This window comes from Caenorhabditis remanei, chromosome V (genome assembly GCF_010183535.1).
Source record: "Caenorhabditis remanei strain PX506 chromosome V, whole genome shotgun sequence".
Classification (NCBI taxonomy): domain Eukaryota; kingdom Metazoa; phylum Nematoda; class Chromadorea; order Rhabditida; family Rhabditidae; genus Caenorhabditis; species Caenorhabditis remanei.
Window position 1 is genome coordinate 9,585,707 of NC_071332.1, and position 25,945 is coordinate 9,611,651.

General features: G+C 36.6%; 7 protein-coding genes across 7 annotated transcripts; 5 read left to right on the top strand and 2 right to left on the bottom strand.

The window, feature by feature from the left end:
* Positions 1-1,031: 1,031 nt before the first annotated feature.
* GCK72_018548 (uncharacterized protein) lies at positions 1,032-2,803 on the top strand (the record flags this gene model as incomplete). Its single annotated transcript, XM_003113921.2, has 5 exons — positions 1,032-1,153; positions 1,205-1,284; positions 2,189-2,448; positions 2,496-2,573; positions 2,618-2,803. 5 exons carry the CDS (start codon positions 1,032-1,034, stop codon positions 2,801-2,803), a joined length of 726 nt encoding a protein of 241 aa, XP_003113969.2.
* Positions 2,804-2,876: 73 nt separating this feature from the next.
* Positions 2,877-3,809, bottom strand: GCK72_018549 (uncharacterized protein; the record flags this gene model as incomplete). The annotated part of the gene is made up of 5 exons (XM_003114502.2): positions 2,877-3,043; positions 3,135-3,441; positions 3,496-3,558; positions 3,613-3,679; positions 3,733-3,809. 5 exons carry the CDS (start codon positions 3,807-3,809, stop codon positions 2,877-2,879), a joined length of 681 nt encoding a protein of 226 aa, XP_003114550.2.
* A 1,428-nt stretch (positions 3,810-5,237) lies between these two features.
* Positions 5,238-8,213, top strand: GCK72_018550 (uncharacterized protein; the record flags this gene model as incomplete). Its single annotated transcript, XM_053732615.1, has 7 exons — positions 5,238-5,382; positions 5,487-5,610; positions 6,528-6,642; positions 7,431-7,543; positions 7,587-7,723; positions 7,787-7,947; positions 8,175-8,213. 7 exons carry the CDS (start codon positions 5,238-5,240, stop codon positions 8,211-8,213), a joined length of 834 nt encoding a protein of 277 aa, XP_053581528.1.
* Positions 8,214-10,626: 2,413 nt separating this feature from the next.
* Positions 10,627-11,505, top strand: GCK72_018551 (uncharacterized protein; the record flags this gene model as incomplete). The annotated part of the gene is made up of 2 exons (XM_053732616.1): positions 10,627-10,739; positions 11,325-11,505. 2 exons carry the CDS (start codon positions 10,627-10,629, stop codon positions 11,503-11,505), a joined length of 294 nt encoding a protein of 97 aa, XP_053581529.1.
* A 1,719-nt stretch (positions 11,506-13,224) lies between these two features.
* Positions 13,225-19,323, top strand: GCK72_018552 (uncharacterized protein; the record flags this gene model as incomplete). The annotated part of the gene is made up of 14 exons (XM_053732617.1): positions 13,225-13,281; positions 15,442-15,543; positions 15,696-15,753; positions 16,161-16,240; positions 16,285-16,366; positions 16,670-16,798; positions 16,880-17,200; positions 17,555-17,727; positions 17,773-17,918; positions 17,964-18,099; positions 18,147-18,246; positions 18,841-19,034; positions 19,086-19,173; positions 19,223-19,323. The coding sequence occupies 14 exons, from the start codon at positions 13,225-13,227 to the stop codon at positions 19,321-19,323; spliced, it is 1,767 nt and encodes a 588-aa protein (XP_053581530.1).
* A 2,047-nt stretch (positions 19,324-21,370) lies between these two features.
* GCK72_018553 (uncharacterized protein) lies at positions 21,371-22,709 on the bottom strand (the record flags this gene model as incomplete). The annotated part of the gene is made up of 4 exons (XM_003114496.2): positions 21,371-21,459; positions 21,507-21,991; positions 22,035-22,179; positions 22,592-22,709. The coding sequence occupies 4 exons, from the start codon at positions 22,707-22,709 to the stop codon at positions 21,371-21,373; spliced, it is 837 nt and encodes a 278-aa protein (XP_003114544.2).
* A 1,768-nt stretch (positions 22,710-24,477) lies between these two features.
* On the top strand, positions 24,478-24,832 carry GCK72_018554 (uncharacterized protein; the record flags this gene model as incomplete). Its single annotated transcript, XM_003114212.2, has 2 exons — positions 24,478-24,577; positions 24,630-24,832. The coding sequence occupies 2 exons, from the start codon at positions 24,478-24,480 to the stop codon at positions 24,830-24,832; spliced, it is 303 nt and encodes a 100-aa protein (XP_003114260.2).
* Between the last annotated feature and the right edge of the window lie 1,113 nt (positions 24,833-25,945).

The window sequence follows — 25,945 nt, forward strand, 5'->3', positions numbered from 1 at the left end:
GTTGCACGTAGATATAAACTTTTTGAAATAAAATACGAAACAGGGGAACAGAAAGTCGGAACACACGTGGCACTTGAACAGGGAGTGAAGAAGTGAAACTTCTGTGCTGAGTGCCAAAAAATCGAAAGCTGATTTGCTAAACCCATTTTATGTAAAGAAGTGAATAATCTCTTCGTGATGTGTTGGTTGGTCGACCAAGTCTCGAAAATTGGTAGCTTTGATAAGAGTGAGCGCTAAAAACAAACTGCAGGAAATGAGTTCAGCATTATGAATAGCACATAGCAAACTGATGTTAGAGAATTCGAATTCTAATATGAAAACAAAAGTCTATTCTGATATAATAAGACAGCCCAAACTTCAAAATGATCCAAAAATAAAACATTCATGTTTTCTATTAAGGTAAAAAAGATTTCTGAAACATAACAGTGGTCTCAATAATCTTATTCTCCTGTCACACGAATGAAGTCCTGCTCCATATGAAATTTAGCACACCAAAACTTGGTTCGTGAGATTATTTTTTGATCTCTGATTATGAAAATTATTGATTTCGATGATCACTGTCTCCAAAGCATTCCGTCTCATTTGTAGTAATTAACACAAAAAGAAAAGTTTGCACTTCGTATCTCCATCTGAACGTGTAATCTTGCGTGTTGCCAGGAAGAAGAGAGAATGTTCATCAAGAGACAGAGATGGAAAAAGAAAAAGAAATGACCAGGTCTTTCGATGACCAATGGATGGACAGACAACAAAACAAACGGGTTTCTTGTGTTCGCTTTATATTATTTGCTGGGATCCGATTTCCTTCACTTTTTATCTATTTTCCTCATAATTTGCTAGAAAACTCAGAACGCCAGTGACTGCAGCTGTCTTTTCAAATGAGAAAAATACCAAATTATCCAATCAATCAATACATTCAACCGTTTTTTTTTCTGAAAACGGAATCTCAAGAGTTTAATGCGTGAACTTGATTATTTTCACCGTTTATAATCGTTAAATTATAAATTTTCCACTTTACTAAACTTCTAGAAGCCATGGGAATCCTCAAAAAACTAAATGTTTTGTATTGTCATGGACTCGGATCATCCATCAATTGTCGTCATGCTACTCAACTTCAAGCATTTTTTGAGAAGCAAGAAGATGTTTATTTTGAAAGGTAATGATTACAAGTAACAAGTTTCAACATTTGAAAACTGTTTTTTTTTAGATTTCTCTATAAAAATCCGGGATCATATGATTATGTGTGGAATGTGAATGAGTGGCGGAGAGATATTGAAGAAAGAATTGGTGAGTTCAGTTGGATGAAAAACTTTTCAAGAAACCAAAAACCGGAAAAGAAATTGAATAAAAAATGAAGATGGCATTCAGAAGGCATCAATAAAATTAGGTTAATCTGAAGTTGTGTGACGCCTTTTTCAAAAACAATCGTCAAAATTGTTCATGATTCAGTTGAACTTATGAGAAATCACAAATGCTGAACTTTTTGAACAAAAAGATTTTATCAAAATCTGATGTCTCATTAAACATGAAAACCAAAAAAAAGTCTGATCAGAAGAAAGAGTGATTCATTGTTTCCGGTGCACATGGAAGCAGTGTAGTTTATTTAGCTGTTAGTTGGTGGCTAAATTGATCTGAATTCTCCTTTACATGAAGATGAGAGAACACGAGGGGAGGCGGAGCGAAAACGGTCAATGATGTTCGTGTTTGATCAGCCGAAGGTCGGTGTCCTATGTGAAGGTAATCTGATGGTCTGATGGAGATAGTAAAGAGAGAGAGAGAGAGAGAGAGAGAAGAGAAAAATTAGTGTTGGTTTTCAAATGTTGAATTTGAAATGAGAATGGCGACTGTTTAGATCAGAAATGTTGTTTGAAAATGCAAATGTTTTACTTTATTCATTTTCTTGCTCATTTTTCAAGTAATCGATTTTCAAACGAGCATACTGAAGTCATTCCGCAGTCCACAAGAAACAGAGATTACTTCAATCCTGACAAAATTTCTTGTTCTAATAGAAAAATGAAATCACGTTCTGAAAAGTTTAATGGTATGTAAACTGTTTTTGAGCTAATCAGGAAAACTTTATTCGAAATCTTACTGACACCAGTTATGATGATAAATCCGGAACTAAAGCTTTTTTTTGAAAAGTTTTTGATAATTACAGATTTCATTTGAATTCTTTTTTCTAAGTTTTCAGACACCACAAACGACAAATGGATTCTAATGGCCACCAGTGGAGCATGCCATCCGGCATTGAACATCGCAAAACACCGAAAAGAAAAGATCTCTGGACTTTTCCTAATGTGTCCCGGAACTGGATTGGATATGAATTTCGTGGACACAATTCAACCTGGGGCTTTGAATTATCTTATGAAGAAAGGTTTTATCAAATATCCACCATCCAAACATGGTCATCCCGCTCTCTTGTCCATCGACTGTCTCAAGGAGTTTCTGAATGTGGGTTCATTGACATTTTCTCGAATTTTCTGATAAACTTATTTCAGACGGATATATGCAACAACTCGGAGCAAGCAATTGACATCACTTGTCCCGTTTTGACAGTTCATGGAGTGGAAGATAATGTACGTTTACTATTAATGACACGACGGTAACGATAGAATTTCAGATTGTATCAGTTGAAAATTCGGAAAGGTTAATGCAGCGTATTGCGTCAAAATGTAAAGAATTTCATCGAATTCCGGGTGTAGATCATTACTTCGATTTGGATGATCAAGTTCTGACGAAACTCGGAAGGCTGATGGATGTTATTCGGGAAAATGAGCTTCCGGAAAAGATAGGAGCGAAGTTGTAAATAGTTGATTTTTTTTTGTAAAATAAAATAAAAGTGATTACTTTATCAATCAAAACAATGCAATGAAAGTTACTTAAAAACTAGAAACAGTCAATCTGGAACTAGCAGCGACCCGATTCGTGCGAACGACAGAATTTCCATCAGTACCCATTGCTCCGCTAATCGAGAAATCATACTTCTGAATTTGGAATAGTTTGACACGCCCACATGTGATACGGTAGACTAATCGATGGTATATGTCTGAAAAATGCATTGTTTTGTCAGATACCATTCAGATCAATTCAACAATAACCAGACAATTTTTCATGTAAAGTACAAACAGTGAACTTACCCAATGCTGCTTTTCGATAGTCAGAAACAATAAATATAACAATTAGTCCGTCTATGAATGGATATAAAGAAAGTGCACACAGAATTGTTCCTGTTGGAATTCCAATTTGTAGATCAAAAAATGGAATGACAAACATAATTAATACTGGTGAGAAGATGGTAAAAGTTGGAACAGTGATCTGGACAACCAGAGTTTTGAATAATTGAGTGTGCATTTTCCGATTTGTTATTGAAAATTGCTCCATCTTCTCTGCCATTTTCCTGTGCATTCTGACTCCACAAAATATCATTACAGCATATTGAATTGACTGAAAAATAACGGATGAATAATAACTTCCTAGTTTCTATTGTTCAAAACTCACCAATACCTTTGAGACACTTCCCATAACCATAACACTACGCCATCTGATGTTGTATTCCGAATCCTAGAAAAAAGGAATTAGTTCTGTCATTGATCACCTGAAACCGATAAAACATACATAGACAACAGCTGCAAAATAGGCAAGATGAGATATATTTAAATCATAGTGATCACTGATTTCTCGTCTGAAATAGTTCAGAAATAGATCTTTGAAACAGTTGATGCTACCCAAAAATACCTCAAATAATCCTCAGAGACTTCGTCAGGCATTCCTAAAAAGTATACAGATGAACTCCAGTCTACACCAAACATCATTGCTATGAAAACCCAAAACAATATTCGGAATCCATTGAAACAACTTAAACGGCGAGTACTGAAAACACTGAAGTAGTATAATTGAGGTGTGAAAACACCAGAACTCACTGAAAAATCGCCCAATACCGGTAGACAAACTGCACAGCCAACAGGGAAATTGTGGCAGCATATGTGCTAGAGTAGGCAGCTGAAAACCATTACTATTGCAATTAATTTTACGTGCTAAATAAAACTTTTTGTCTAAATATCAACATATCGAGCAAAGTCTGTCATAAGTTTGCAGGTGATACTTTATGAATTTTCGGGAAAAAGTCTGGGTGCACAAGAACCGAAAGTTCAAAAGTAATGGGTTGGATGTATCACTTTGAGATGTAAAGGCGGAAGAGATGGAAAATGAAGTATTTTTGTACAATCCTTTGAAGTAACTGTACAGCCCTAGTAGCTCTTTCTCGGATATCTCAACATCGGACTGACCTAATAGAACCATGGCAATCTCTTTTGAGCATCCGAACGGCCTTGCTAATGTGAAAAACGTAAAACTTGCTTTATAGTTGTGAGTCATCTGAATGAAACCGGTTTCGTATTGCTTGTGAGGTTCGAATTACCGGTTTTATTATGAACTCGGCTGTGGCAAATAAAATACCCATCAATGAAAACGATAAAATCAGATATTTGTATGCTCCGAATACTTGTTTAGTGTGGAATAATATAAGATAAACCAGGAATGAATTCACAATAAGAGTAGAGACAAACCCGACTTCCGAAGCGAGAAAAGACTTTTCGACCCATACCATCGACGACATTTCTGTAAGAATGAAAATAGAAGAAAGCTCAAAAAGTGACGGGTTCAGTTTTAGTTTGAAGATCAGTTGAATGAGACACCTATCATTTTAAACTAGATCTAATGATGGGGATTGAAGTTAGACTATAATGACGATCTCGGTGAAAAGAGGAGGAGAAATGAATAAAAAAACAAATTCCTCCCATGAGAAAGCAGAGGAATTCTGACTGCTCGAGAAATATATGGAAAATAGTTTATGAGCCTGGAAGAACGAAGGGTACAGGTGATTTCGATGGCTACACTGATTCCGAAGCTGGAAAGAAAATGACATCTGGAACTACTATGAGCATCCATTAACTCTCTAAAGTTCATCTATCGGTATCATGTTTCCATTGTTACGCACTTCAATATTAAAATGAAATTCGATATGCAGTTCGGTTTTATTCGTTTTTTTTCAATTCTTTTCCAGTAAAGCGTTCAAAATCTTTTCCATTCCCACATCAAAACAACGATTTCCTTTCTCCCATTTCCTGTTTCGTTGTGTGGCCCCAATTTCTTATTTCACTGGGATTGAGGTGCATTTTAAAAAGAAAAAATAAGGAGGCATAAACGAAAAGCTCATTCCTTTTCGATTCAGCCTTTCATTCATGCTATTTTTTCTTTTATTTCTGAACCTACTGGTTTTGACGTACTCTGAAGAAGTTCACGAGCTTCGGTCAGAATGTTTGAATGAAGCACAACTTATGGATACGTTGATCAGGAAACGGGACTACAGTAAACATAAATTGCCACGTGAGTGCGAGTATTTTCAATAAAATAAATTGGCAAAGAAGTAGGCAAATTTTAATCAATAACCTCATCATCATCAAATCAAATCAGAATCAAAAATTTTCCAGACAAGAATGGAATCACAGTCAGTGTTGAATTTTGGATTCAGGAGATCAATTCAATCTCCGAAATGACGAATGATTTTGAGTTGGAAATGTTCATCAATGAGATGTGGACGGATCCCAATTTGAGGTGAGATTGAGAAAAGAAGATCTTGTTTTCAATGGGCTGCCATTGTGAGAAGGTCATGCCTATTCCCAACCAAGGATATTACTTTTGAGCGAGTTGTTTACCCATAGTGTCCCAAGTGTCTAAGGTCTAAGGTTCAACACACTTTTTTCCTCATGGGTCCGAATTCAGAGAAGTAAACGAACATTGAATTAAAAATTGAACGAAATAAAACACACTTTCATACGGAGTTTGAGTGAAACATTTTTAGATGAGACAGGCACGACCTCATAGCTCAACAAATCTCAGAAATTTTCTCTGTTGGTTAAAAAACAAAACTACGAATACTGCACAAACGCGTGGGTTTTTTGTTTGTGAGATGAACTGGGCCGTAATGAAAACTCAGAAAACACTGGCCAGACTAGTTTGGTTTCAAAACTGCAAAAAGTTTCAATTTGTTCTTTGAAGCTTACTTAGAGCATCTTTCAGAGAAGTATGATTCTACATACAAAACTGAAAACGCGATAAAAAACCAAACAGTCTATCCGTCAATTTTGAACTTGTGCAGGACAAAAAAGAACAAGATCACTTGTTTTCCTTCGATGATAGAATATTACAATTACGTAATTAAGGAATGTGTTTTCTATCATCATATCATCAAATTCTGACTCACATCCGTTTAACTCTCTTTAGGGACAACTTCAGTACGTTAATATTATCAAAAAATATACAACTATTTCCATCACGCCTTTATAATTTCTTCCTGATCCTTTTGGTTTCAGAAAGATCACTTTTGTGATATTTCAAATTTAGCCCTTCTTTTTTTCAGATTCTCTCATCTCGGAGCATGTAAAGCCAACCTGACATTAGACCAGCAGACACTCACTAAGTCATTCTGAGCAATAAAACATAAACGCCGTCTTTCCTTTTCATAATTTCAGGTTGTGGACACCGAATACATGTTTCGTCAACTCGAAATTCGCGGAAATCTATGAGTCGCCATTTCAAAATGTCTTCCTCACACTATTCGATAACGGAACTGTTTGGGTGAATTATGTGAGTCATTCTTGGAGAAATGAGTAAAAGTGGATTTCAGAGAGTTCGAGTCAAGGGACCATGTAACATGGATTTAGAAGATTTCCCAATGGATACCCAATCATGTAGACTTAACTATCAAAGGTGGGTTCAACTGAACTGATGTAATTACAGAAAACCATATAGGAGAAAGCTCTTGAGTTATTATTGACTGGAACGCCTAGTAGTAGTAAATATGTGCTTTGACCTGAATATAATTCATTTTGTGACATAATATAAATATATGTAAACAACTTCTTGCCCAACACAAGTGGTTGTACTCTTTTTCCTATAAAAGTTAAAACATTTTCAAAAAGACTCCACGTGTGATCCCATCAATCAACAACATCTTGCACTTTTTCTTCCAGTTTTTCTTACAACAATGACGAAGTTCGACTTCAATGGAACAACCAACGGTCGCCCGTTTTCGCATTACAAGAAGTATCTGTAAGACGCCTATCTCCTAAAACATCAGTTATTTCAGATAAGGATCGCAGACTTTTGGCTCAAGGACATTACGCCCGCTGTCATTAAAAGGGTATGAACATCAGAAAACATTAGAAAAGAGACATTTCTGATTTGTATCCGAGAAAAGGAAGGGATTTGAAAGTTTTGAGAGGGATGAGAGGCATGAAGGATGTGATTAGTTGGATGCCACATCAAGCTATAAATCAGAAACATTTTATTTCGACTACTTTTAGATCTCAATTTCAAGTAAACCAATTCGTATTTGAGGGAAAATAAATTAAAGTGAAATGAAAGTATTTTAGGACTATCCAGCTGGCTACTGGGATGAATTAGTCGTGACATTCGTATTCGAACGTCGTTACATGTGGTACTTTCTGCAAGCGTACCTTCCTACATTTTTCTCAATTTTCATCAGGTATCCACTAATTTTCAAGAATCTATATGACATTAGTTTTCAGTTGGATTGCCTTCTCTCTCGGACCCCAAGCAATAACTCCACGTACTATGATCGGAGTGAATGCGTTGCTCTCAATGATATTTCATTTCGGTTCCATCATGAAAAACTTACCAAGAGTATCCTATATCAAAGCGATTGGTACGTCCTTCAGTCTAGTCTCTGATTTTTTGCTCTCCGTCTCATTATCGTACTACATTCCAGATGTGTGGATGCTGAGCTCGATGACATTTGTCTTTCTGTCACTAATTGAATTGGCTATTGTTGGATACAAGCTTCAAATGCAACGAGAGAAAGAACATGTCATTGAGAGAGTTGACCGCATTGCGAGATTCGCATTTCCAGCTGGTTTCAGTATTTTCAATGTGAGCGGAAAATCAGTAATCTGTTGAAAGACAACTTTAAGTTTTAAACATAATCGTCTTAATCCTCTAGAATTTCCCATCAAAACATGACGATTGATTCAAAAAGTGTGCAGTTCAAGGAATACCTCTAGTCCCACTTTCAAATTAAAATGTTTTATTTTTCAATATAGATCTTTGAGCCTCTGCAATGAATGGCTCAATAGATCTCCAACATGTTCTTTATTCAGATAATCTACTGGGCTCGATACGGTTTCAAAGTTGGATAATCCTTGAATAAGAAATGGAATGTCTCTTCTCCTCCTATCAAAATATTTTTTTCCGTTCGATTGTATCTCCCAAAAGTTGTACCCTCTCTCTCCTGTTCCCAGGCGTATCGGTTACTTTTTTCTCTCTCATTCATCCATTTTTGCTCACTTCTTTCCAGTGTCAGTCAGTCAGTCAGTTCAGTCAGTTATATATATTTTTCTTAGCTTCGATGATGCTTTTTCTCAGATAGATTATACTTTCACCTCCCTCCTCCCTCTTCAATAATAATAATACTATGGTTTGGTTTCGATTCTGACGTAAATAAAAGCTTTTCACTTTTCTACACTTTTCTGCTCAATTTCTCAAATTCATAATTTCTTTTGTCCTTGCATGTTGTTCTTTTTTTGTTTTTACTTTCACCTTATGTCTCTGTATTGTTCTAGAAAATATGTTCCATATGAGCCCATTCATCTCTGACGGTTCGGCTCTTCGACATCTAACGTGTCATCATCTTTCGCTTCGTCAAGAACATCTCTGCCATCCGTAGACGCATTTTAGTTTATTTTCGACTCGAGCCATCCAAAAAATCATAACAAACCATTGCATATTTTCCAGAATGTTTGAAAAGAGAAAAGGTTTATTGCATTTTATTTTCATGGCGGTCCACAAAAATATGAATTTTGATGAGTTCTTGGCGGAGATTGAACGCCCAATATAAGCTCTAGCAAAATCGGTTCTTTTTTGAAAGGCTTGGGTAGATGTTCGGACGCAAGTTTTAAAATTTATCTTCGGTAATTTTTCTGAACCAGTTTCTTCTAATTCAAAAAGTTTATTGTCTCTTAATTTGCTAAAATGTTCGTAGTTAACTATTCTCTAATCGAAATCTGAAAAAAAAACTTCTAAATATAAATTAACTTCTGAAAATCTTTTCGGATATGCTATCAGTCTTTTCAATCTTTTTTGAGTGAAATTAGTATACTTTTCCCTGATTTCTCGTCTCAACGATGTAATACTACTGACAATTTTTCAATCATTTTTATCTGATTTCCACCTCTCTTTTTTCTATATTCCTCACCAAGGACCACCCAGCCAATTGCTCATTTAGTCCTGCTCCTCACCCTCCAATCGCGTGTATTCGGTCATTGCGCCCAACTTGTACTAGAAATGTATATATGTGACGGACATATTCAATTTCCTCTTCATTTTTGACTCCTTCCTACGCTCATTTGGTCAAAATTCTGTCTGTACAAAAATGTTGTCTAATAAAAAAGAAATGATTGAAGAACTGGACGAAGATGAACAAAACTACGACGACAGACTGAGGTAGGTCGTAAATTTTTGAATTTCCGAGTAGTTTTTTCTCGTTTTTTCCTCATATTCAACTTTAATACTCAACTTTTTCCTGTCCCGGTGCTCGAGAAAGACCCGACCTCGAGGAGCTATTTTCTCCCGTAATCCATTAATTGCCCCATTTCAAGAGGTTTTCTCTTTCTCTCTTTAGTCAGCTGTGTTCCAATGAGAGAGTCTTCTAAAGCAGATAAAGTCGTTCGGATTTCAACGGTAACGACCTTTTTTACTACATTGTTTCTCGACGCACACATTATTTATTGCTTCCGTGACTCGCTCATCTCAATCATTTCATTTTTCGAAAAAAATAACATAAATTTTCGAAATTTCAGGACATATCTTGGGTAAGTTTTCGTTTTTGAAGTATCTTTCGTATACGATCTCATGTTGCATTCTTGTCAAGTTGTAGTAGACAACGATCCCATTTTTGTTGCAGTGAATGGACTTCTGTGAATAGTAAAGCAGGCTGCAGACTATACTTTTTCGAATTGTGTTTTCAAGATAAGGATGTTTATTTTTCTTCTCGAAATTCTAGTTTTGTAGTAAATTATGCTCACTAACATAGCCTCGTTCCGTGTGTTCCAGTTGTTTGGAATCTTGAATTTTGTAAATTGAAAATGGGAAACGAGGAGTTTTCCCCAGTAATGCGCTTTCTAGATTTTTGACATTTCAACTGAGAAATCACTCACCTTTGAGACCTTTCTCCTCACCTTTTTATTTTATCTCGTCTAAATTTTATGATTTTCTGCTCTCCTGACGTTTCTTTACGACTTCCAAAATTTCTCTTATTTCCATCAGTATCATTCATTCTATCACTTCCTCTTCTCAATGAAATGTTCCCAAAATCTCTTCTGAGACTCTATAAATCTTATCGAAGGGTCAATAGATGCAAAAAAGATGGATTCTTGAGCAAGTGCCGCCACAACCAGAAACAACATTGAGAGTTTGATGTGTTGTGTAATCAAATGATAATGTTTCATTGTTTCCTTCTAGTAGCCATCATCAGGAGAGACCACAATGATTAATGAGGTTTTGTTATCCTCCTCTCGAGCCCTTTGTTATCATAAGATAAAAGAAGATAACACAATGTTTCGAACTTCCTCGTCTTCTGAGAAAACTCTCTCCGATTCTAAGTCTGATTCAGCTGTTATTGAAGACTATGAAATGGTGAATCTAGTATCAAAACCAGCTAAAAAGAAGTAAGTTAATTAAAAACCACTATGGGTTAATTTGAAAAATAAAGTGAAATTAAATAAATGAATTGTCTAGGGGTGGTCCATTACGTTAAGCGTCAAAGATGAAAAGATCCATGAAATTAGAGGATCACTAGATTGAAAAAGCTAGGTCTTGCAGGAAAATATCATTGTTATTTTCAGTTTCTTGTCGTACTGTAGCTAAAGCCTATAATCACTGTTCTGAACAGTTCTTTGTGTTTGACTCTCATTCGAATAATTTAAATGAAAACTTCCAAGCCTTCGACTTATCCTTTGATCAAGAACCCAAAAATAGTCTCATTTCTTTCCTTTGTACGTGTCTCCACACTTCTATTTTATCATTCATGTCCTTTCGTTTTCATAACTTTTTGTCTTCATCTTCTTCTTTTTTCTTCTCATTCCTCATCTTGACTTTCTTCCTTCAAGTGCAACCCAGACATGGCTCACTGGGCGGAAAAACTCAGAAAACTCAAAAAAAAACTTGTCCGGTCTTCTTGGAACTTATTTAATTATAACCAACCTCCCCACTCTTTCTCAGTTTTTGCCTTTTTTCCACCCTCATGTTTTCAGGTTCGTGACCATCAACGAACTCGAGGAGGTATGCGAAATGGGAACGTTTAAGGATCGTTTTGAAAAAGTAAGTCTCTATTCTTTGACATTTTTGGCACTTTTTGTGGGTGGGAAAGTCAGAGACGACTTCCCTGGAAAACATGGCCGTAACTCATCGGAAGGATTAACTGGTAATGCCTAGTTTGATGGGAGGAGAAGAAGAAAAAAGAGAAGAAGTTGTTGCAAAGCAGCAAGATGATATAATGATGACAATGAGTAATGGAGGTGGCTTTTAAGACTTTGACCCTTTTTCGTTCAGTGAGAAGATCAGGAAGGATGAGTTTCAAATTCAAGAAAAGGATAAAGTGGGAAACAATGAGGAATGAGTAATATCGTATGGTTGAACCGTTAACATCGAATTTATTATTCTGACAATCTCTGTATCTTGTACAGTACGAAATTAGAAGGATTGGATAATGAAATTATTTTTCAGTCCCTAAAAGTGAAGAAATTTGGAAATTTTCAAAGTTCTTCTCCAAAACTCAAGGTTCCAAAATATCACTTTTTCGATTCTCCTTTACAAATTTCGCACGTTTTTCTCAAAATCTTCTATCTGCATATTGCAAATCCGGAAATCTAAAAAATGTGAAATATGAGAGTCTGCAAAAGTGATAGATTTATCTCTTCCTCCATCCCGTCTTACCTCCAATAAAAAACCCTTCACACAAACTTTCGTTTCGCTGACCTTTCTCTTTTCTGCTCCTCCGCAAGAAAAGTAATTTTTCATCTGCTCCGCACATTCTTCGACTCAAAAAAGAACACGTGGTGAAATGGAAATTCTTCTCGGAATACACGTTTTTATGATGTTTGGTCCCACGAGATAAAACCAGGACCTCAGCGAAAAAAGGCCGGCGCATCACTGTTTTCAAATTCATTGGTTTTGGATACCAAGTGCTACTAGCAACAACAACATAGATCAACACATTTTAAATGATGACGACCACTGAGTACGTACGTGAAATCGGATACCATATGTGGTGGGTGCACCGGAGGGAAGGCCTTCTAAACCACCTCCTACTCCAGACGATTCATGCTCTCATAATAACGTGCCAAAACCATCAGAGCCGGAAGAGAGTGTGTATGCTCACCCTTTTTGCAATTCAATACCATGTTTCATCAAAAAGAAGAGAGGCTTTATGGGTGGTTTTGATGTACTTTTCGAGTGGTTGTTGATTGATAATTAGGGTGCAATTGGGTTAGAGATGAGAGAGTAAAAAGTAAATATCACGTGATCTAATGGATTACTGAAAATATGCTTTGTACAGAGAAATCCAAAGTTTCAAATAATTTGTTATCATATAATCATGTATCACACTCTGTCTTCATCTAAACCCCCATTCAAAACATATCGCCAAACAGTCTGCGTTCGATTTGAAAATGCCAGAATGTCTTGTTCAAACTACGGTATTCTCTGTTTTTTCCATTCGAAGAAAAAGTCAAAAGCCCAAATTCCCACACTTTTCTTCACGAATTCCATAAACAATTTATGAACGGGAGGTCTGTTATCTTGTTTTGTTCCCTCATTTTTCTTTCTTCTTCTCCTTTTTCTTCCAAAAAACAATGTATTATCTTTTCACTGTCACACAGGATTACCCCTTCCTTTCCGTTTCCACTTACTTTCATTTTTTGAATACTTAAAACCAACAAAAAAGGGAAACGATGACATGGACGTAGTGGACAGACTCTTCTCTTCTACACATACGGAGGACCCCGGGACGTCTTCTTTTGAACTCCGCCCCTTTGGGCTCTCGTGGCGGGCGTTTCACAGCTTTTCGCTATCGCATTTGTGTCTTTTGGAGAATCATTTTTCGGAATATTTTATTACTAATACATATTTTCAATCTGATTTCTTATAATCGAGATGGTATTCCATTCGAGGTCGGCGAAGACGTCGAAAAAGAAAATTGATCTCGCAAAGGTGAGGATTTGTAACAGGATCCAAGAGATAGGGATAGTGCTTCACTCGTAATAATCTCCATTTTGTAAAAACACTCTCTATTAAAACACTCGTTTCATACCCTACAGTAATTCTTCTCGTTACTCTTCAAATCCACCGTGAGAAACTGGGTAAAATTTATTAAATAAAGCTTCAAGGAATGTGTTCCACAATATGTGTGAAGGTTTAACAAAAGGTGATTTTGAAATTGTTGATCAGTTACATTTGGTTCTATTGCAAGTTTTCAATACCACATGAAAGTTGCTTAGAATATTGTATTTCAGGAATTTTTGTTTTTCGGACTCGTTCTTCTGAAAACAAACTTTCTTATTCAACTCATGAAGTTACTGAAAACCCATTGTTTCCTAATCCAAACTTTCGAAAAACTCTCAAAAACAGCATTGCTCATTCCTAAGACCTATGCAGATCTTTTTCCTTTTTTCTTCAAAAAAAGAACAATTCCTGATTCAGAGAACCTTTCGAACTCTTCTTCTTCAATATTTTGCACAATTGAAAACTCTGAATTTCTTAGGGGTCAATAGAAAAGAAAAGAGCACACGCACGAGCTACAACTCAATTTCGAAAAGTCTGTGACTTTTGTCTTCGTTTCCCTTTCTTTCTTCTATCTCACCACCTAATCCATTTTGAAATCGAAATAGAAATCCGTTAGCTCTTCGGAGAAAACGGGGAGTCTATGATACCCCATTTGGTCTACCCGAACGCAAAAATAGTGGAAAAAGTGTTCATGTTTGCTTTTAGGATGGATGGAAGAAGGAATTTATCATGTCAAATTGAGCTTGATTAGATGTTCAGATAGGCGCACGCTCCTCGTTTTCTCTTCGTTATGTTTTGACTTGCCAACTAGAGAAGGAGCAGTAGAAAAGTGGAGAAGACGTGACTCCTTGGGGAGAAACTTCTTCTGAATTCCTCTACCCACATGTCTTAGAATACTGGGTGTTCTTCTTTCAAATATGAAACAATTGAGTGTGAGTATGTGTGGTTGTTGGCCTGAAAAATAGAATGAAAGTAGACACATGAACATTGAGATACTCTCTCAGAAGATGTGTCCGGGTCGCCAAACAACCCCTGAGGGACAGATGTGGACGGGGCGGACATCGACACAAAACGATTCAAGACAAGAGAAACAATCCGGGAATAGTTTTGTGACAAAGTGTCACTACTCTGTCACACTTATTTACTACTCCGTGCTGTAGGCGGAAAGTTTGTGGTTTCAAGAGACCAACATGTGTATGTGCTTACAAAACAACAATTGGGTCTAACCTAGTTTAGTTAAGGAGGGTGGAGAAGGGGGGTCCTAGTTGTCTATCATCAATTCCACTTCCTTTTCCAATGCTAATCCATGAAGACAAAAAAAAGAGTCACGTGATAGAAAACAGAAGTTGCCAAGAAAGGCACGTCATAAAATAATTGATTGAACGAAATAATCCGTAAAAGTCGGGATCGAGGCGTGAAGACTGGTGAAATAGGATTGAAAAAGAAGACAAAGATTTCAAACTCGAATAAAATTTTCGAAAACTTTTTTTTTTCGAAAACTTCATACCGAAAAAATCGAAAAATAAACATTTTTCGAAAATTTTTGATTGAAAAAACCGAAAAATTCGAAAAAAATTTCAAGAAAACTGTCTGAAAACTGTCTGTTTTTCGGAGTCAGAAGTTTTGAATTTGTATGAACCCTTGAGTATTTCATGGACAGACCCCAGAAACCTGTTTTGAGTACAAAATTAGAAATAATTTCAAGAAAAAAAAAATCAAAATCACAATTTTTGTTGCCTAATTTTTGCAAATTTCAGCAGAAAATTCCAAAAGTTTTCGAACTGTTCTTCAAAAACTATCCGAAAATTTTTCGTCCGAAAAGTAAAGTTTTTCGAAAGATGGGACCGAAAAATGTTTCGCCTCAATTTTTTTCGAAAACCACCGAAAAACCCAAAAAATTTTTCGTCCGAAAAATGTTTCGCACAGCCCTGGTCCGGACTACGTGAATCCTAAACTCAAAAGTCAACTCCTCTGAAATTTGAAACCTAAAGAAGTTATAAAACGCGTTTTACAATGATGATTCTAGATAAAAAATCAGATATTTCATTCTCAATCTCTAAAACTTGTCTTATTGTATATTTTTTCCAGTTCAAACCCTATCTTCTAAACGCGGGTATCGTCTTATTTGTCGGAATATATGTCTATGCAGGAGCACTTCTCATCCAATACATTGAACGGATTCCTGTCAAGGTGAGATGAGATTTTTGAGGAGTTTGGCCACTGGGGGATTTCAGAGGTTTCGAGGTGTTATCTTTTGTCTAGCTCTCACTTTCACCATTCATCATCATTTTCTTATTCTTCTGGGAATTCTTCCATTTTTCATGTTCTTGCTCATATTTCAGGTAGAAGAATCGTTCAGACTTCGACGGAATAGCAAAGATGACATGCCAATCATTCCTTGTGAGTCTTTTTTCTTCCTTTTTTGCATTCTCTTTTCCTCATTCATAGTCTAGAGATCCTATCAATCTTCTCAATCTAATACAAATGTTGCTCTCTTGCTCTTTCTCTCTTTCTGCACTGAGATTTAGGCGGAAGAGAGACATCAAACTACGGAGCACGAAGAAAAAAAGAAAAATTGGCGGAAATGTTAAAACTGAGATAGTGACGACATATGACAAATGACAAAGATTATGAAGAAGACAAAGAGACAGAATGTAGATGGAGTTGGAGCTTACATGAACTTATGTTTGAACTCAGGAAACACAAAATAAAATAAAACAGACGAATGGGAAGAATAGTAAGAAACTTGCTGAAAAATTTGCATTATCCAAAAAATCTTCCTTTCGAAATTGTTTATTTATTTTTAGTGGATCGTTCGAAGGAATGTGTTCTCCATACACTTCGGAAAATGGCCCATTTGTCAAAAGGAAATTGCTCACATCTTCATGTATCCCCTGGTTCTTCTTACATATTGAAAAAATGTTTTTCCAGACAAATGTGAATCTTCTAGATGAATGTTATTCATCTGATCTCCGAAAACTGAAAGCAATATACGATAGTCCGAGTCCAGAAGGTCAGTTTTCTTTGTTCTAACCCACTCGTTTACTAGAAAAAGTCAAAAAAGTAGTGGTTATCTTTTCCAATAGTCCCCAGAGATTCTCTTTTGGCAACTCTTTCGCTCATTTTTCCTTTGGAGTTGTTCGATCAAATCGAGCTTTGATTTCAACACTTTTTTGTCTCTTCTTTTTTCCTTGTTTCCACCATATGTCCATCTGAACAAATATGAGATCCCCAGGGAGAAATAAAAACGTTTTGGAAAGTATGGAATGGGATTGAGGTTTGAAACTTGTCGACGATAAATTATGATTTGTTTTAGGGTCAACGGAGCTGGAACAAGAGCCAAAGTCGGCGGTCGCTTTGAAGAAGTTTGAGGTCATTGATGGTTTTGAGCAATGGACGAAAACAGATGCTATCTTGTTTTGTTTTACAGTCATTACTACTATTGGTGGGTTTTACGAGAAACTGAAAACATTACACTTTGAAAATCATACGAGAATATCATTGAAGTAATCTCTCATCATTTCAGGTTACGGTAATGTGGCTCCTCAGTCTTTCTGGGGTCGTGTATTCGTCATTATCTATGGTACAATCGGAATCCCAACTGCTATGATGGCAATCGCCAATGTTGGAAAGTTTTTGGCAACACTTCTGAAGTCATGGACCCGACCCTTCCTTCTTTTATGTCGAAGAATGAAGAAAAAGATGAATAAAAAAGATCAAAATGGGAATGAAGTTAAAGAAACACAGAGATTAATGGAGAGTTCGAAGAAAAAAGCAAAGAAGATTGAAGATGATATTTCATCGCATGATGACGAAGAGCCAGAAGAGGAAGTGGAAGAAAGCGATGGTGAGTTTTCTTCAGTTGAAAATTATTAAATGGAAACAAAAATATCATTTGAAAAGTGTTGGGTTTGTCTATTTAATCTAAAAGAAGATTCATATAGGTCAATCAGAGAGTAATGTAAATGATGAAGGGGACGATAGTACCATAACTGGTGAGTTTCGAGCACAACGCCACGTTTCTCTTGAAAGTGCTCACATTTTGCTGATTTACTGCTCAAAAGTTTCACTTGCCGATTTACTTCCACCTCCTCTGCCAACACAATTTCCAATTTGCTCACTCCCAATCATTATTGTACTTGTATTTTTCATTCACTTCGACACAATTGAATAATTTTTGTTAACGTAACATTCTTTTCAGTGACGGAAACTGTCGTATTGTTCCTCGCATTCCTCATTTATATCATTGCTGGATCACTTTTGATGAGTTATTACGAAGAAGGAATGACTTTTGGTCTGGCTATCTACTTCAATTTTGTCACATTAACAACCATTGGTCTGGGAGATTTGGTACCACAGTCGACAGATTGGCTGGTTAGATTTTTTCAGAATTCAAGAGAACTAATATCAAGTATTCAGTTTGTAACACTCGTGTACTGTGCAATTGGATTGGCTCTCACTACAATTGCCATCGAAATTGCTGCCGATACACTGAAAAAGTTGCATTACTTCGGAAGGAAGTTGGACAATGTTCATAATGTTCAAATTTGGTTCGGAGGTCAAAAGTGAGTATCCAAATTTGATTAGAAAATACTCAGAAATGTTTTCAGGCTATCAATGAAGGCATTGGTAAAGAATCTTGGTGACCAATTGAATGTTCCTGTGGAAGATTTGGAAAACTTGGATCTGGCAAAGTTTGTTGATGACGCAATCAAAGTAGAAGCTGGAGAGTTGACAACATTGAGAGTGAGCTTTCATATAACTGCATATTCCTATTTTCCCAAATTTTCCAGAATGACCGTGCCTGGATGAATTCCAACTATTGGCGAGCCATTGAAAGTGGTTCAATGCACTATGTGGATGATGATGACCTAGTGACATTACAATCCAACCGTAATTATTATTCTGAATTTTAACTGATCTGCCCTGAACTGAAACATGCTTGGATGGTTTGATTGATGTTGTCGATATTGTCAAAATGCGGGTTCCCTCCCTTTTTTGAAATTATCAATTTGAATTTTCAGTGTGATTGTGGGTGCATTTGTTGTGCACTTGCATTCTATCAGATTGATAGTTTATTACGTTCATATTGTCCCATTTTTTTTGAATTATTTTTCATTTTCTTCAATTGATTTACTCCTCTTATCCACTCCACATCACCCAAGTGCAATTAAATGTGTATATTTGAAAAACAAAAGAATATGAATTATTGTTTGAGCATGAATTTGTCTTCGTTTTTTACCCAAAAACCAAAGAATTACTTGAGTTTTCAAGTCAAAGAACCAAAGAAATCGTGAAATTTGATATTGAATGAGTTGGAACCGGAGCACTTGCACACAAGTTCCCCCTGAAAAGAATCGTTCCAGCATGATTGCAGTCACCGAATTGTTTTTGCTGTGTGAGCAACCAACCAACCAACTACAACATCTCTTGACCTGGTTATTATGTTTTCAGCTCTGTTTCTAATCCTCTTTCATTTAATTTCAGTGTCATGCGGCTCCCAGCAAATGCTCATAAGAGTTCCTTACTCTAGATCTTCGGATTCAAGAATGATTACTGTAAATCATGAACCTCTCACTGAAAGTTCTGATGAAAACTACAAACTACACAGTGTAAATGAGGAATATGAATCTGTTGAAGCACAGTACGCAGATATAGAAGCTTCTGTTACAGATAGACCCGTTAGTTTTATTGAAAGTCTAGATGTAGCACATAGGATCCATCTTTTTCAGCTAGTAAGCCAGAACGAAGGTCCACGAAAAACCTCTCAATGCATAGAACTACAAAAACTTTTGAAAGCATTGAACGATTTGAATAATGGTAAGCCCTTGAAAAGTATATTCTTCTGTGAAACATGGAATACTTTCAGAAGTTGTGTCTCAAGATGGTCGATGGAGTGAAGAGGCGCGGCGACGGTACTTAGAATATCAAAGGATATGGAGTCGATTCAGGACTCCGAAGCATCAATAATGATTACGAATTATGAATGAAATGTACCGAATGATCTATGTTTGTATAAATTGGATTATGGGTTATTTTATGTCGAATGCTCTACGATTAAATAAAATAAATCATTTATTTAATTCAGAATTATATATTATAATTTATCTTCAAACAGTTTAGGTAATGTGTGCTAGACGAACACTGTTGGAGATAGTGTTTGGAGCCATCCATATCATTTCTATAAAATAAATTATTCCTTGAGATGTCTATTTCTATTTTATGTCTGGCTTCTCACGTTCAAGAGTGACTCGAAATCCTCGTAAACATACAAGAATGATGATAGAGTCGATAATAGGAAATACAGAAATTAGCAACGTTGGACTTATTCAATCCTAATCACATTCGCATCCATATTCAAGAGTGGTGCGAAATGGCGAGCCTGCTACAGCGGCGGGAGTCTACCTCACGGTAGGTCCGCTAGCTGTGATGTAAGAAATCATTAAACTCTTCATCAGTTTGGTTCATTTGTACAAAGTGGGTTTGTGCAGATGGGTCGAGTTCAGGGAACCCCAGGATCTATGTGTTCATCACTACTATGCTGGTCAGTTGCTGCTTTGATGGTTTCGGACCCTGGGTATTTACCATCCCCCTCCCTTATATGAACAATGATTATTATCAGATCAGGATTCCTCCAACTATGTCATAGTCGTCGGGTGTTGGCACACAACTGACTATGACGGAGTTTCCCGCCAGGAGCTTCACCGCCTTCAACTCTTCCTTTTGGGCTTGCACCCTCCAGGTCAAGTCGGCATCCAACCGGTCCGCGCGTGTGTTCTTCAGGCCAGAGCTCTATTTCAGATCTAGAGACAGAGACCATCCGAAACACATTGCCAGATCAGATTGCGGTGGTTGGGCATCCATACTTCCGGGTCGCTACCCAACTCCTCCCTACCGCCCAAACGGAGAGCACCGGAATGATACTCTCCCCCAAGAAAAAAAAAATAAAACTTGGAATATAAATCATGCAGCAAGGAGTTATTGCCTGAAATATTCAGGATTATGTAGTTTGACAGCTGCTAATGCCCAAATTGACATCAATACAGCTGAAACCCCAGGCCAAATATACCAGTATTTGCCGTAACCGTCTCTGCTGAAATAGTTTTGAAAAAAACATTATAGAAAAATCTGTATTTGACTTACTGAATTATCGAAAAAAAATTGATAGACAAAAGAGACATACAGATTCCCTGACTCAACGACTGTAGTCCAGCCAAAACCATTCCGAAAGGGCGCTGTTTCAATGCACTGGTGGCAAAGTAAATGAATCCTGACTTGTGAATATGAACAGCCTATAAATATAGAATAGTTGTCTCAATCTATTTCAATATCCCACCGGTAGCATTAGAAAATCCACAAAGTTGTATGATATCAGAAAACAACTGTACACTACTAGAAGATACCGATAACTTCCGATAATCTTTTTCGTTTTTTCCAGAAGAAACAGCAACAAAGTAATAAGAAATAAAGAGAACGTGAGACAAACTGCAGCAGTTTTCATATTGAGAGAAGATTCCAAATTCAATAAACTCTCCGTTTTGTTATTGTGTTATATACAAATTGTGAAGGTGTCTGTAATAATCTCAAGATAAAGAGAAAAAGTGTTAGTCACTACTTTTCAGATGCATTTTATCAGAGGGATACTTGATTCTGAGTAATGTTCGAAGCGATCTTTTGGTAAAGTAAAACATAAGAGACATGAATGACTACTGGATGATTTTCAACCAGGAAGTGATGAATGAAGTCACCTGGGAATTTAGTTGACTCAAAGATAAATGAAATTAAAACTTCAAAATATTTGTCTTTTTCAATATAACAAATCTTCAGTTTAATTTATTTCGAATTAGAAATCCCTCTCCATATTACTCTTTATATTCTGAAATAATCCAGCTGCATTTTCAATTTAGATTTCTCCGAACATTTTCGGTGGTTTGAACCAGTGTAGAGTCTCTAACCAGTCTTATTAATAATTTTTATTCAAAGTTCACAACACACAATATATTTTTTTATGTTTTACTCAATTATGTTTATCTATATCTGGTAGAGCAGCCAACACTTGATGCTCAATATTGACTTCATTCACACCACGCAAGAATCTCACAAAGCCTGAAAAATGTATTTTCAAGAACACTTTTTGTTTCCATACTCCATACCATTCTCTCCGAAATCGGTACCCCATTGATGAACACACAACCAATATGGAACTCCACTATCCACTCCCCATCCAATGATCTTGGTGTCCATTCCTCCTTCTTGATCTCCAGCTGTATGAACATAAATTCCTGATTTGTAATCCCAAAAGTCGTCGTAAATTACAAAAGAAGCAATAACTGGTCCATTAGTCATTATTTCAGTTTGAATATCTGTCATTTTCTTCCCGACATTGTAGTGAGCTTTTCCAAAATGTTTGTCTTGTTTGTAGGCGATTGGCCATGTTATATTTGATGTGCAATGCTCTTCGCAAGTTGGAGTATGATATCCCGGACAAGGAACTGATGTCGTTCCATTTGGATACTTCTTGTCACAAGGATAGATTGAATATGGTTTACATCCAAACTGATCTTCGTAGTTACCACCTGTGCATAGTCCGTGAGTCTGCCACCATTTTAGAATATCCTTCGGCCAGCTACCGTCACATCTGAAGCCATTTATGAATCAAAGAAACCATAACATCAACCTACCCCCAGCCATCTCCACAAATCGACATTAATCCCACACAGCATGATAATGGATCTTGGGCGGAAAGTGGCCAATTGAATGTTCCATTTGAAAATATACAAGTTCTGTCGGATGCCAACTCAACAGCTACCAAATGAGCAGCCGACCCTGTAAAAATCCTTTTGTCTAACTTATTGAAATCAGATGAGGGAACTCTGTTAAAAACAACATTCTCTAGACATAACGATAGCCTAAAGATTAGTTCCGCGTGTGGTACTTTGTCACGTTATTAGCCTTTATTTCGGTCGACCGTTTCTGAGTCATATTTTTTCATATTATTGATGTTCTATGTTTTGATACTTTCGATAAATTAAACAGTTTTTGTGTCGCAATCGACAAAAAATAGACACAAAAATGATAAATCGCTATCACTCTTTCCCTCTCTTTCTCCTTTTTGGAAATGGTTTCTTCTCCGAATCACGTCACTATCGGACTGTCCCTTCTTCCTCTTCAGTTTCTTCATTCCAAAGAAGAGAAGAGATATATCAATAACAAGTTAGTATCAAACCAAATTACATACCACAATCGGATTGATCACGAACGGCTCCAATTTGAGTACACTCTGGCCATTTCTGTCTGGAATCGAAAGACGTTGGAATGTCCAGAAGAACTTGGCTGTTTTCAGAATCTCCAACCATTTGATCTTCGTGAGATTTGATGAATTTTATATCTTTGACACGTGCCTAAAAACGATCAGAATACGACTTTTCTGTGTCCGATAGTCATTAAAGTTTACCATTTTTTCTTGGAAAGTCATGCGGGACGTTTCTGCTTTCCATAGTTTTTGATGGTTGTTTACGTATGAAGTGAGATCACTGCCGGATAGTTTACGAGCATTCTCAGGGATAGTTGGTCGGTACGAGACCGAAGGATGAAAAGAAGAAGTACATGAAACAAAAGGTAGCAAGGTTAATAATAGTATGAGGTGCATAGTTAACTGGGGAAGAATTGTTGAATTGATCAGAAAGAACCCGGAAAAGGGAGAAAGAAAAGAGCAGAAAGAGCGATAAGAAAAGATAAGAAGACTGTTAATTTCATCATTTGATTAACGAGCTCTTGAATAGATACGGAACGTTTGACTTTGATCTAGAGAAAACTTGAGATCCAAAATTCAAAACTGTATGATTGGTGGATTTTGATAATCGTTGAAACTAGAAAAACCTCTCAGGTTCTACACTAAAAAAGCCCTTCCTATAACTCATACCTGAATAGAGTCGAAATTCTCGACGTTTACACCCGCGACTTTTTCTCGGCTTTTATCCCCATCAGGAATTCTATAATAGCTAACGTCTGCGAATTTCTGACTCCCGGTCAATACAGTTACCATTTAGTTAGTAACTCTTCAGGTTTTGTATATTTACATGTCATGAACAGAAACCAAGATTGACGTGATACTGTAGTAGTTACTCTCAAAGTTCAAAATTCAAAATTCATAAGAATTTTCCAAACACAAGAGTTCCTTGTTAATTTATTGTTCTTCATTTTCCAGTTTTCTTCGTGTCATATCACATTTTTCTTTATCTGAAATCATTCCCCTCCATTCATTTGACCTATAGTTCTTTTCTGTTTTCATTTTCTCGCACATTTTGATAAAAAGAAAAGAGAACAATTCTTCTTTGTCCATTCACTTTGTCATCTTTTTTCAATGAAATCAAGATTGTATTTTAATCAGTATATCGAACAAATTTTCTTTTGATTCTTCATTCTGCAAAGTCAAAGCAACTGACTAAATTGTCGTGTTGAAAGGGTAGAAGATAAGATTAATGACCTCCGCCTTGTCACTTTTAAAGAACATTCGATACGAAGAAGACATATTCTTTTGCAGAAAAGAGAAACAGTACACGTATCTTTGAAGAATGTATCGAATACGAAGCAAAAGAAGAAATATGGGAGGATGGTGTTTGATGTGTTTAACATAATGAGAGTACGGTAGGAGTTATTTGCGATCTGTGTGTCGGTGCGTGTTCCCGAAGAGGTTCATCACAGTCAAAGAAAAAGAATTGACATGTGACTATCGAAGAAATGCCAAGAATAGCAACAAAATGGTGTGATGATATGTAGATGAAGACTTCGATGATGATGCCATGAAGCAGTACAGTAATCCCCTTCTTCATCGTCTTCTCCCCTTTTTTCCACATCCGGCGCATCTGCAATCTAACTAATGAGACCATAGAATCTGACATGTATACATGTTCGCCCGAAATAGATACACAGTTTTTGAAAATCACAGAGAAGAAAAGAGAAGAGGGGTCGGGTATCAATTAATCTTTCGCGTCTCCATGCCTTCTCTACTATTTCGTTTTGAAGAGAAAAAGAGGAAAGGAGTCCGCCCCTTTGAAGATTTTCAAAGAAGACCAATCAGTCTTATAATTATTTTCTCTTCCTCACAACCCCATTCTCAACATCATGTCTGCCTCCACACTCTCTGTACTTGTCTCCATTGTTCTTCTCGTTACTGTAATAATCAATACAGTATCCTCCGCGCCGGTTCCTACTGATAGGCAAAGTGAGTTGACTGACTCCTCCAAATGAATCAAATAATAATTTCAATCTTTCAGACATGAACACATTCCCCAATCTCGACAACGATCCTCGTGATGTATTCTTGCCGTTTCGAGAGGTTCCGGAACGTCTGATCGATCAAAATGATGCTCTTGACGACTCATCCGACTTGGTATCCGAATCCGATATTTTTTACCAGTTCCAAAGAAGTGGATTCCTAGCTGAAGTGGTTGATGCCAGGAAGCGAGGAGGCTTCTAACAACCTTTCATTTTATTTTTCCCTCGGATTTTCGAAGTCGTTATAGTTGTAACGTGTACGATAAAACCCACATTGGGTTTCCCTAGTCACGATCTCTCTTTTTCTTTCTATCTTCCTTCACAATCATTCCATCCATCATTCCAATTCTTTGTGATGTCTTATCTCTAATACGTGTATCTCTTCTGTAGCTCTAAATGTTTGAGGCAATTCTGTTGAAATGAAAAGTAGCAGTGTAAATAAACGGATTTGAAATTGAATTCTGTTTTTGTTGTTTGATGTGATATCGAGATTTGGAGATTATAAGAATAAGTTCAGGAGGAGCTCTCTCTCAAACAGCTGATCTTCGAGGTTTTGGTTCATCGTCTCTTCAGGTTTTCAGGATTTTCAGAGTTTTAAACTGGAAGCGGGGGGTCCCTATCAAACTTCGATATGAACTATCTTCTTAAAAAATATAGGGAGTCCTCCAATTCGAAGCGATTCAAACCTCTTCCATTCAACGTCATAAATCTTTTTGAAATGAACATCATTTTGTGCTTTGCAACTGCATTGTGTCTTTCAATTTGAAACTGGTGTGTATGCACATAGTTTACGGACAAAAAAGAGATAGAAAAAACACTTATTCATGCAAATCGTCTCTCCCAAAGTTAGTCTTTGCTGCCATTTACCATTCGTATCTTTCTGTTCAATCGACCTATCTGAATGGTTTGCCCTTTTGGGTTGTACCCTCTCGTTCACTTCTTCTCATTCGTACATTCATTTACTTTTTGAATCCAATACTCTTTTTCCCTCTATTTGTTGAACCTGACTGAGTTCACGTAGTGACCGATAGGCCGTAGATCAGGTGCATTCAGCACTGTCTCGAAGTCTTATGAGATAGTTCTTTAGATCTTATCAATTATTTTCGTTTATTTCGTAGTTATAATAAATATATTTTTTCACACCATTTATTATCTCTTTCTATAGAGCGTTGACCAAACATTCAATCGTCCATCTCTTTTTGTCCGATTTTTTCGTTCCATTCTGTGATATTAATGATCATTCGCTAGGTGTTGAAAAAAGGGGTTGAGAAGGGTTGAGAGGACAAGTCGAGGAGAATTCCATCGCTTTGTTTTT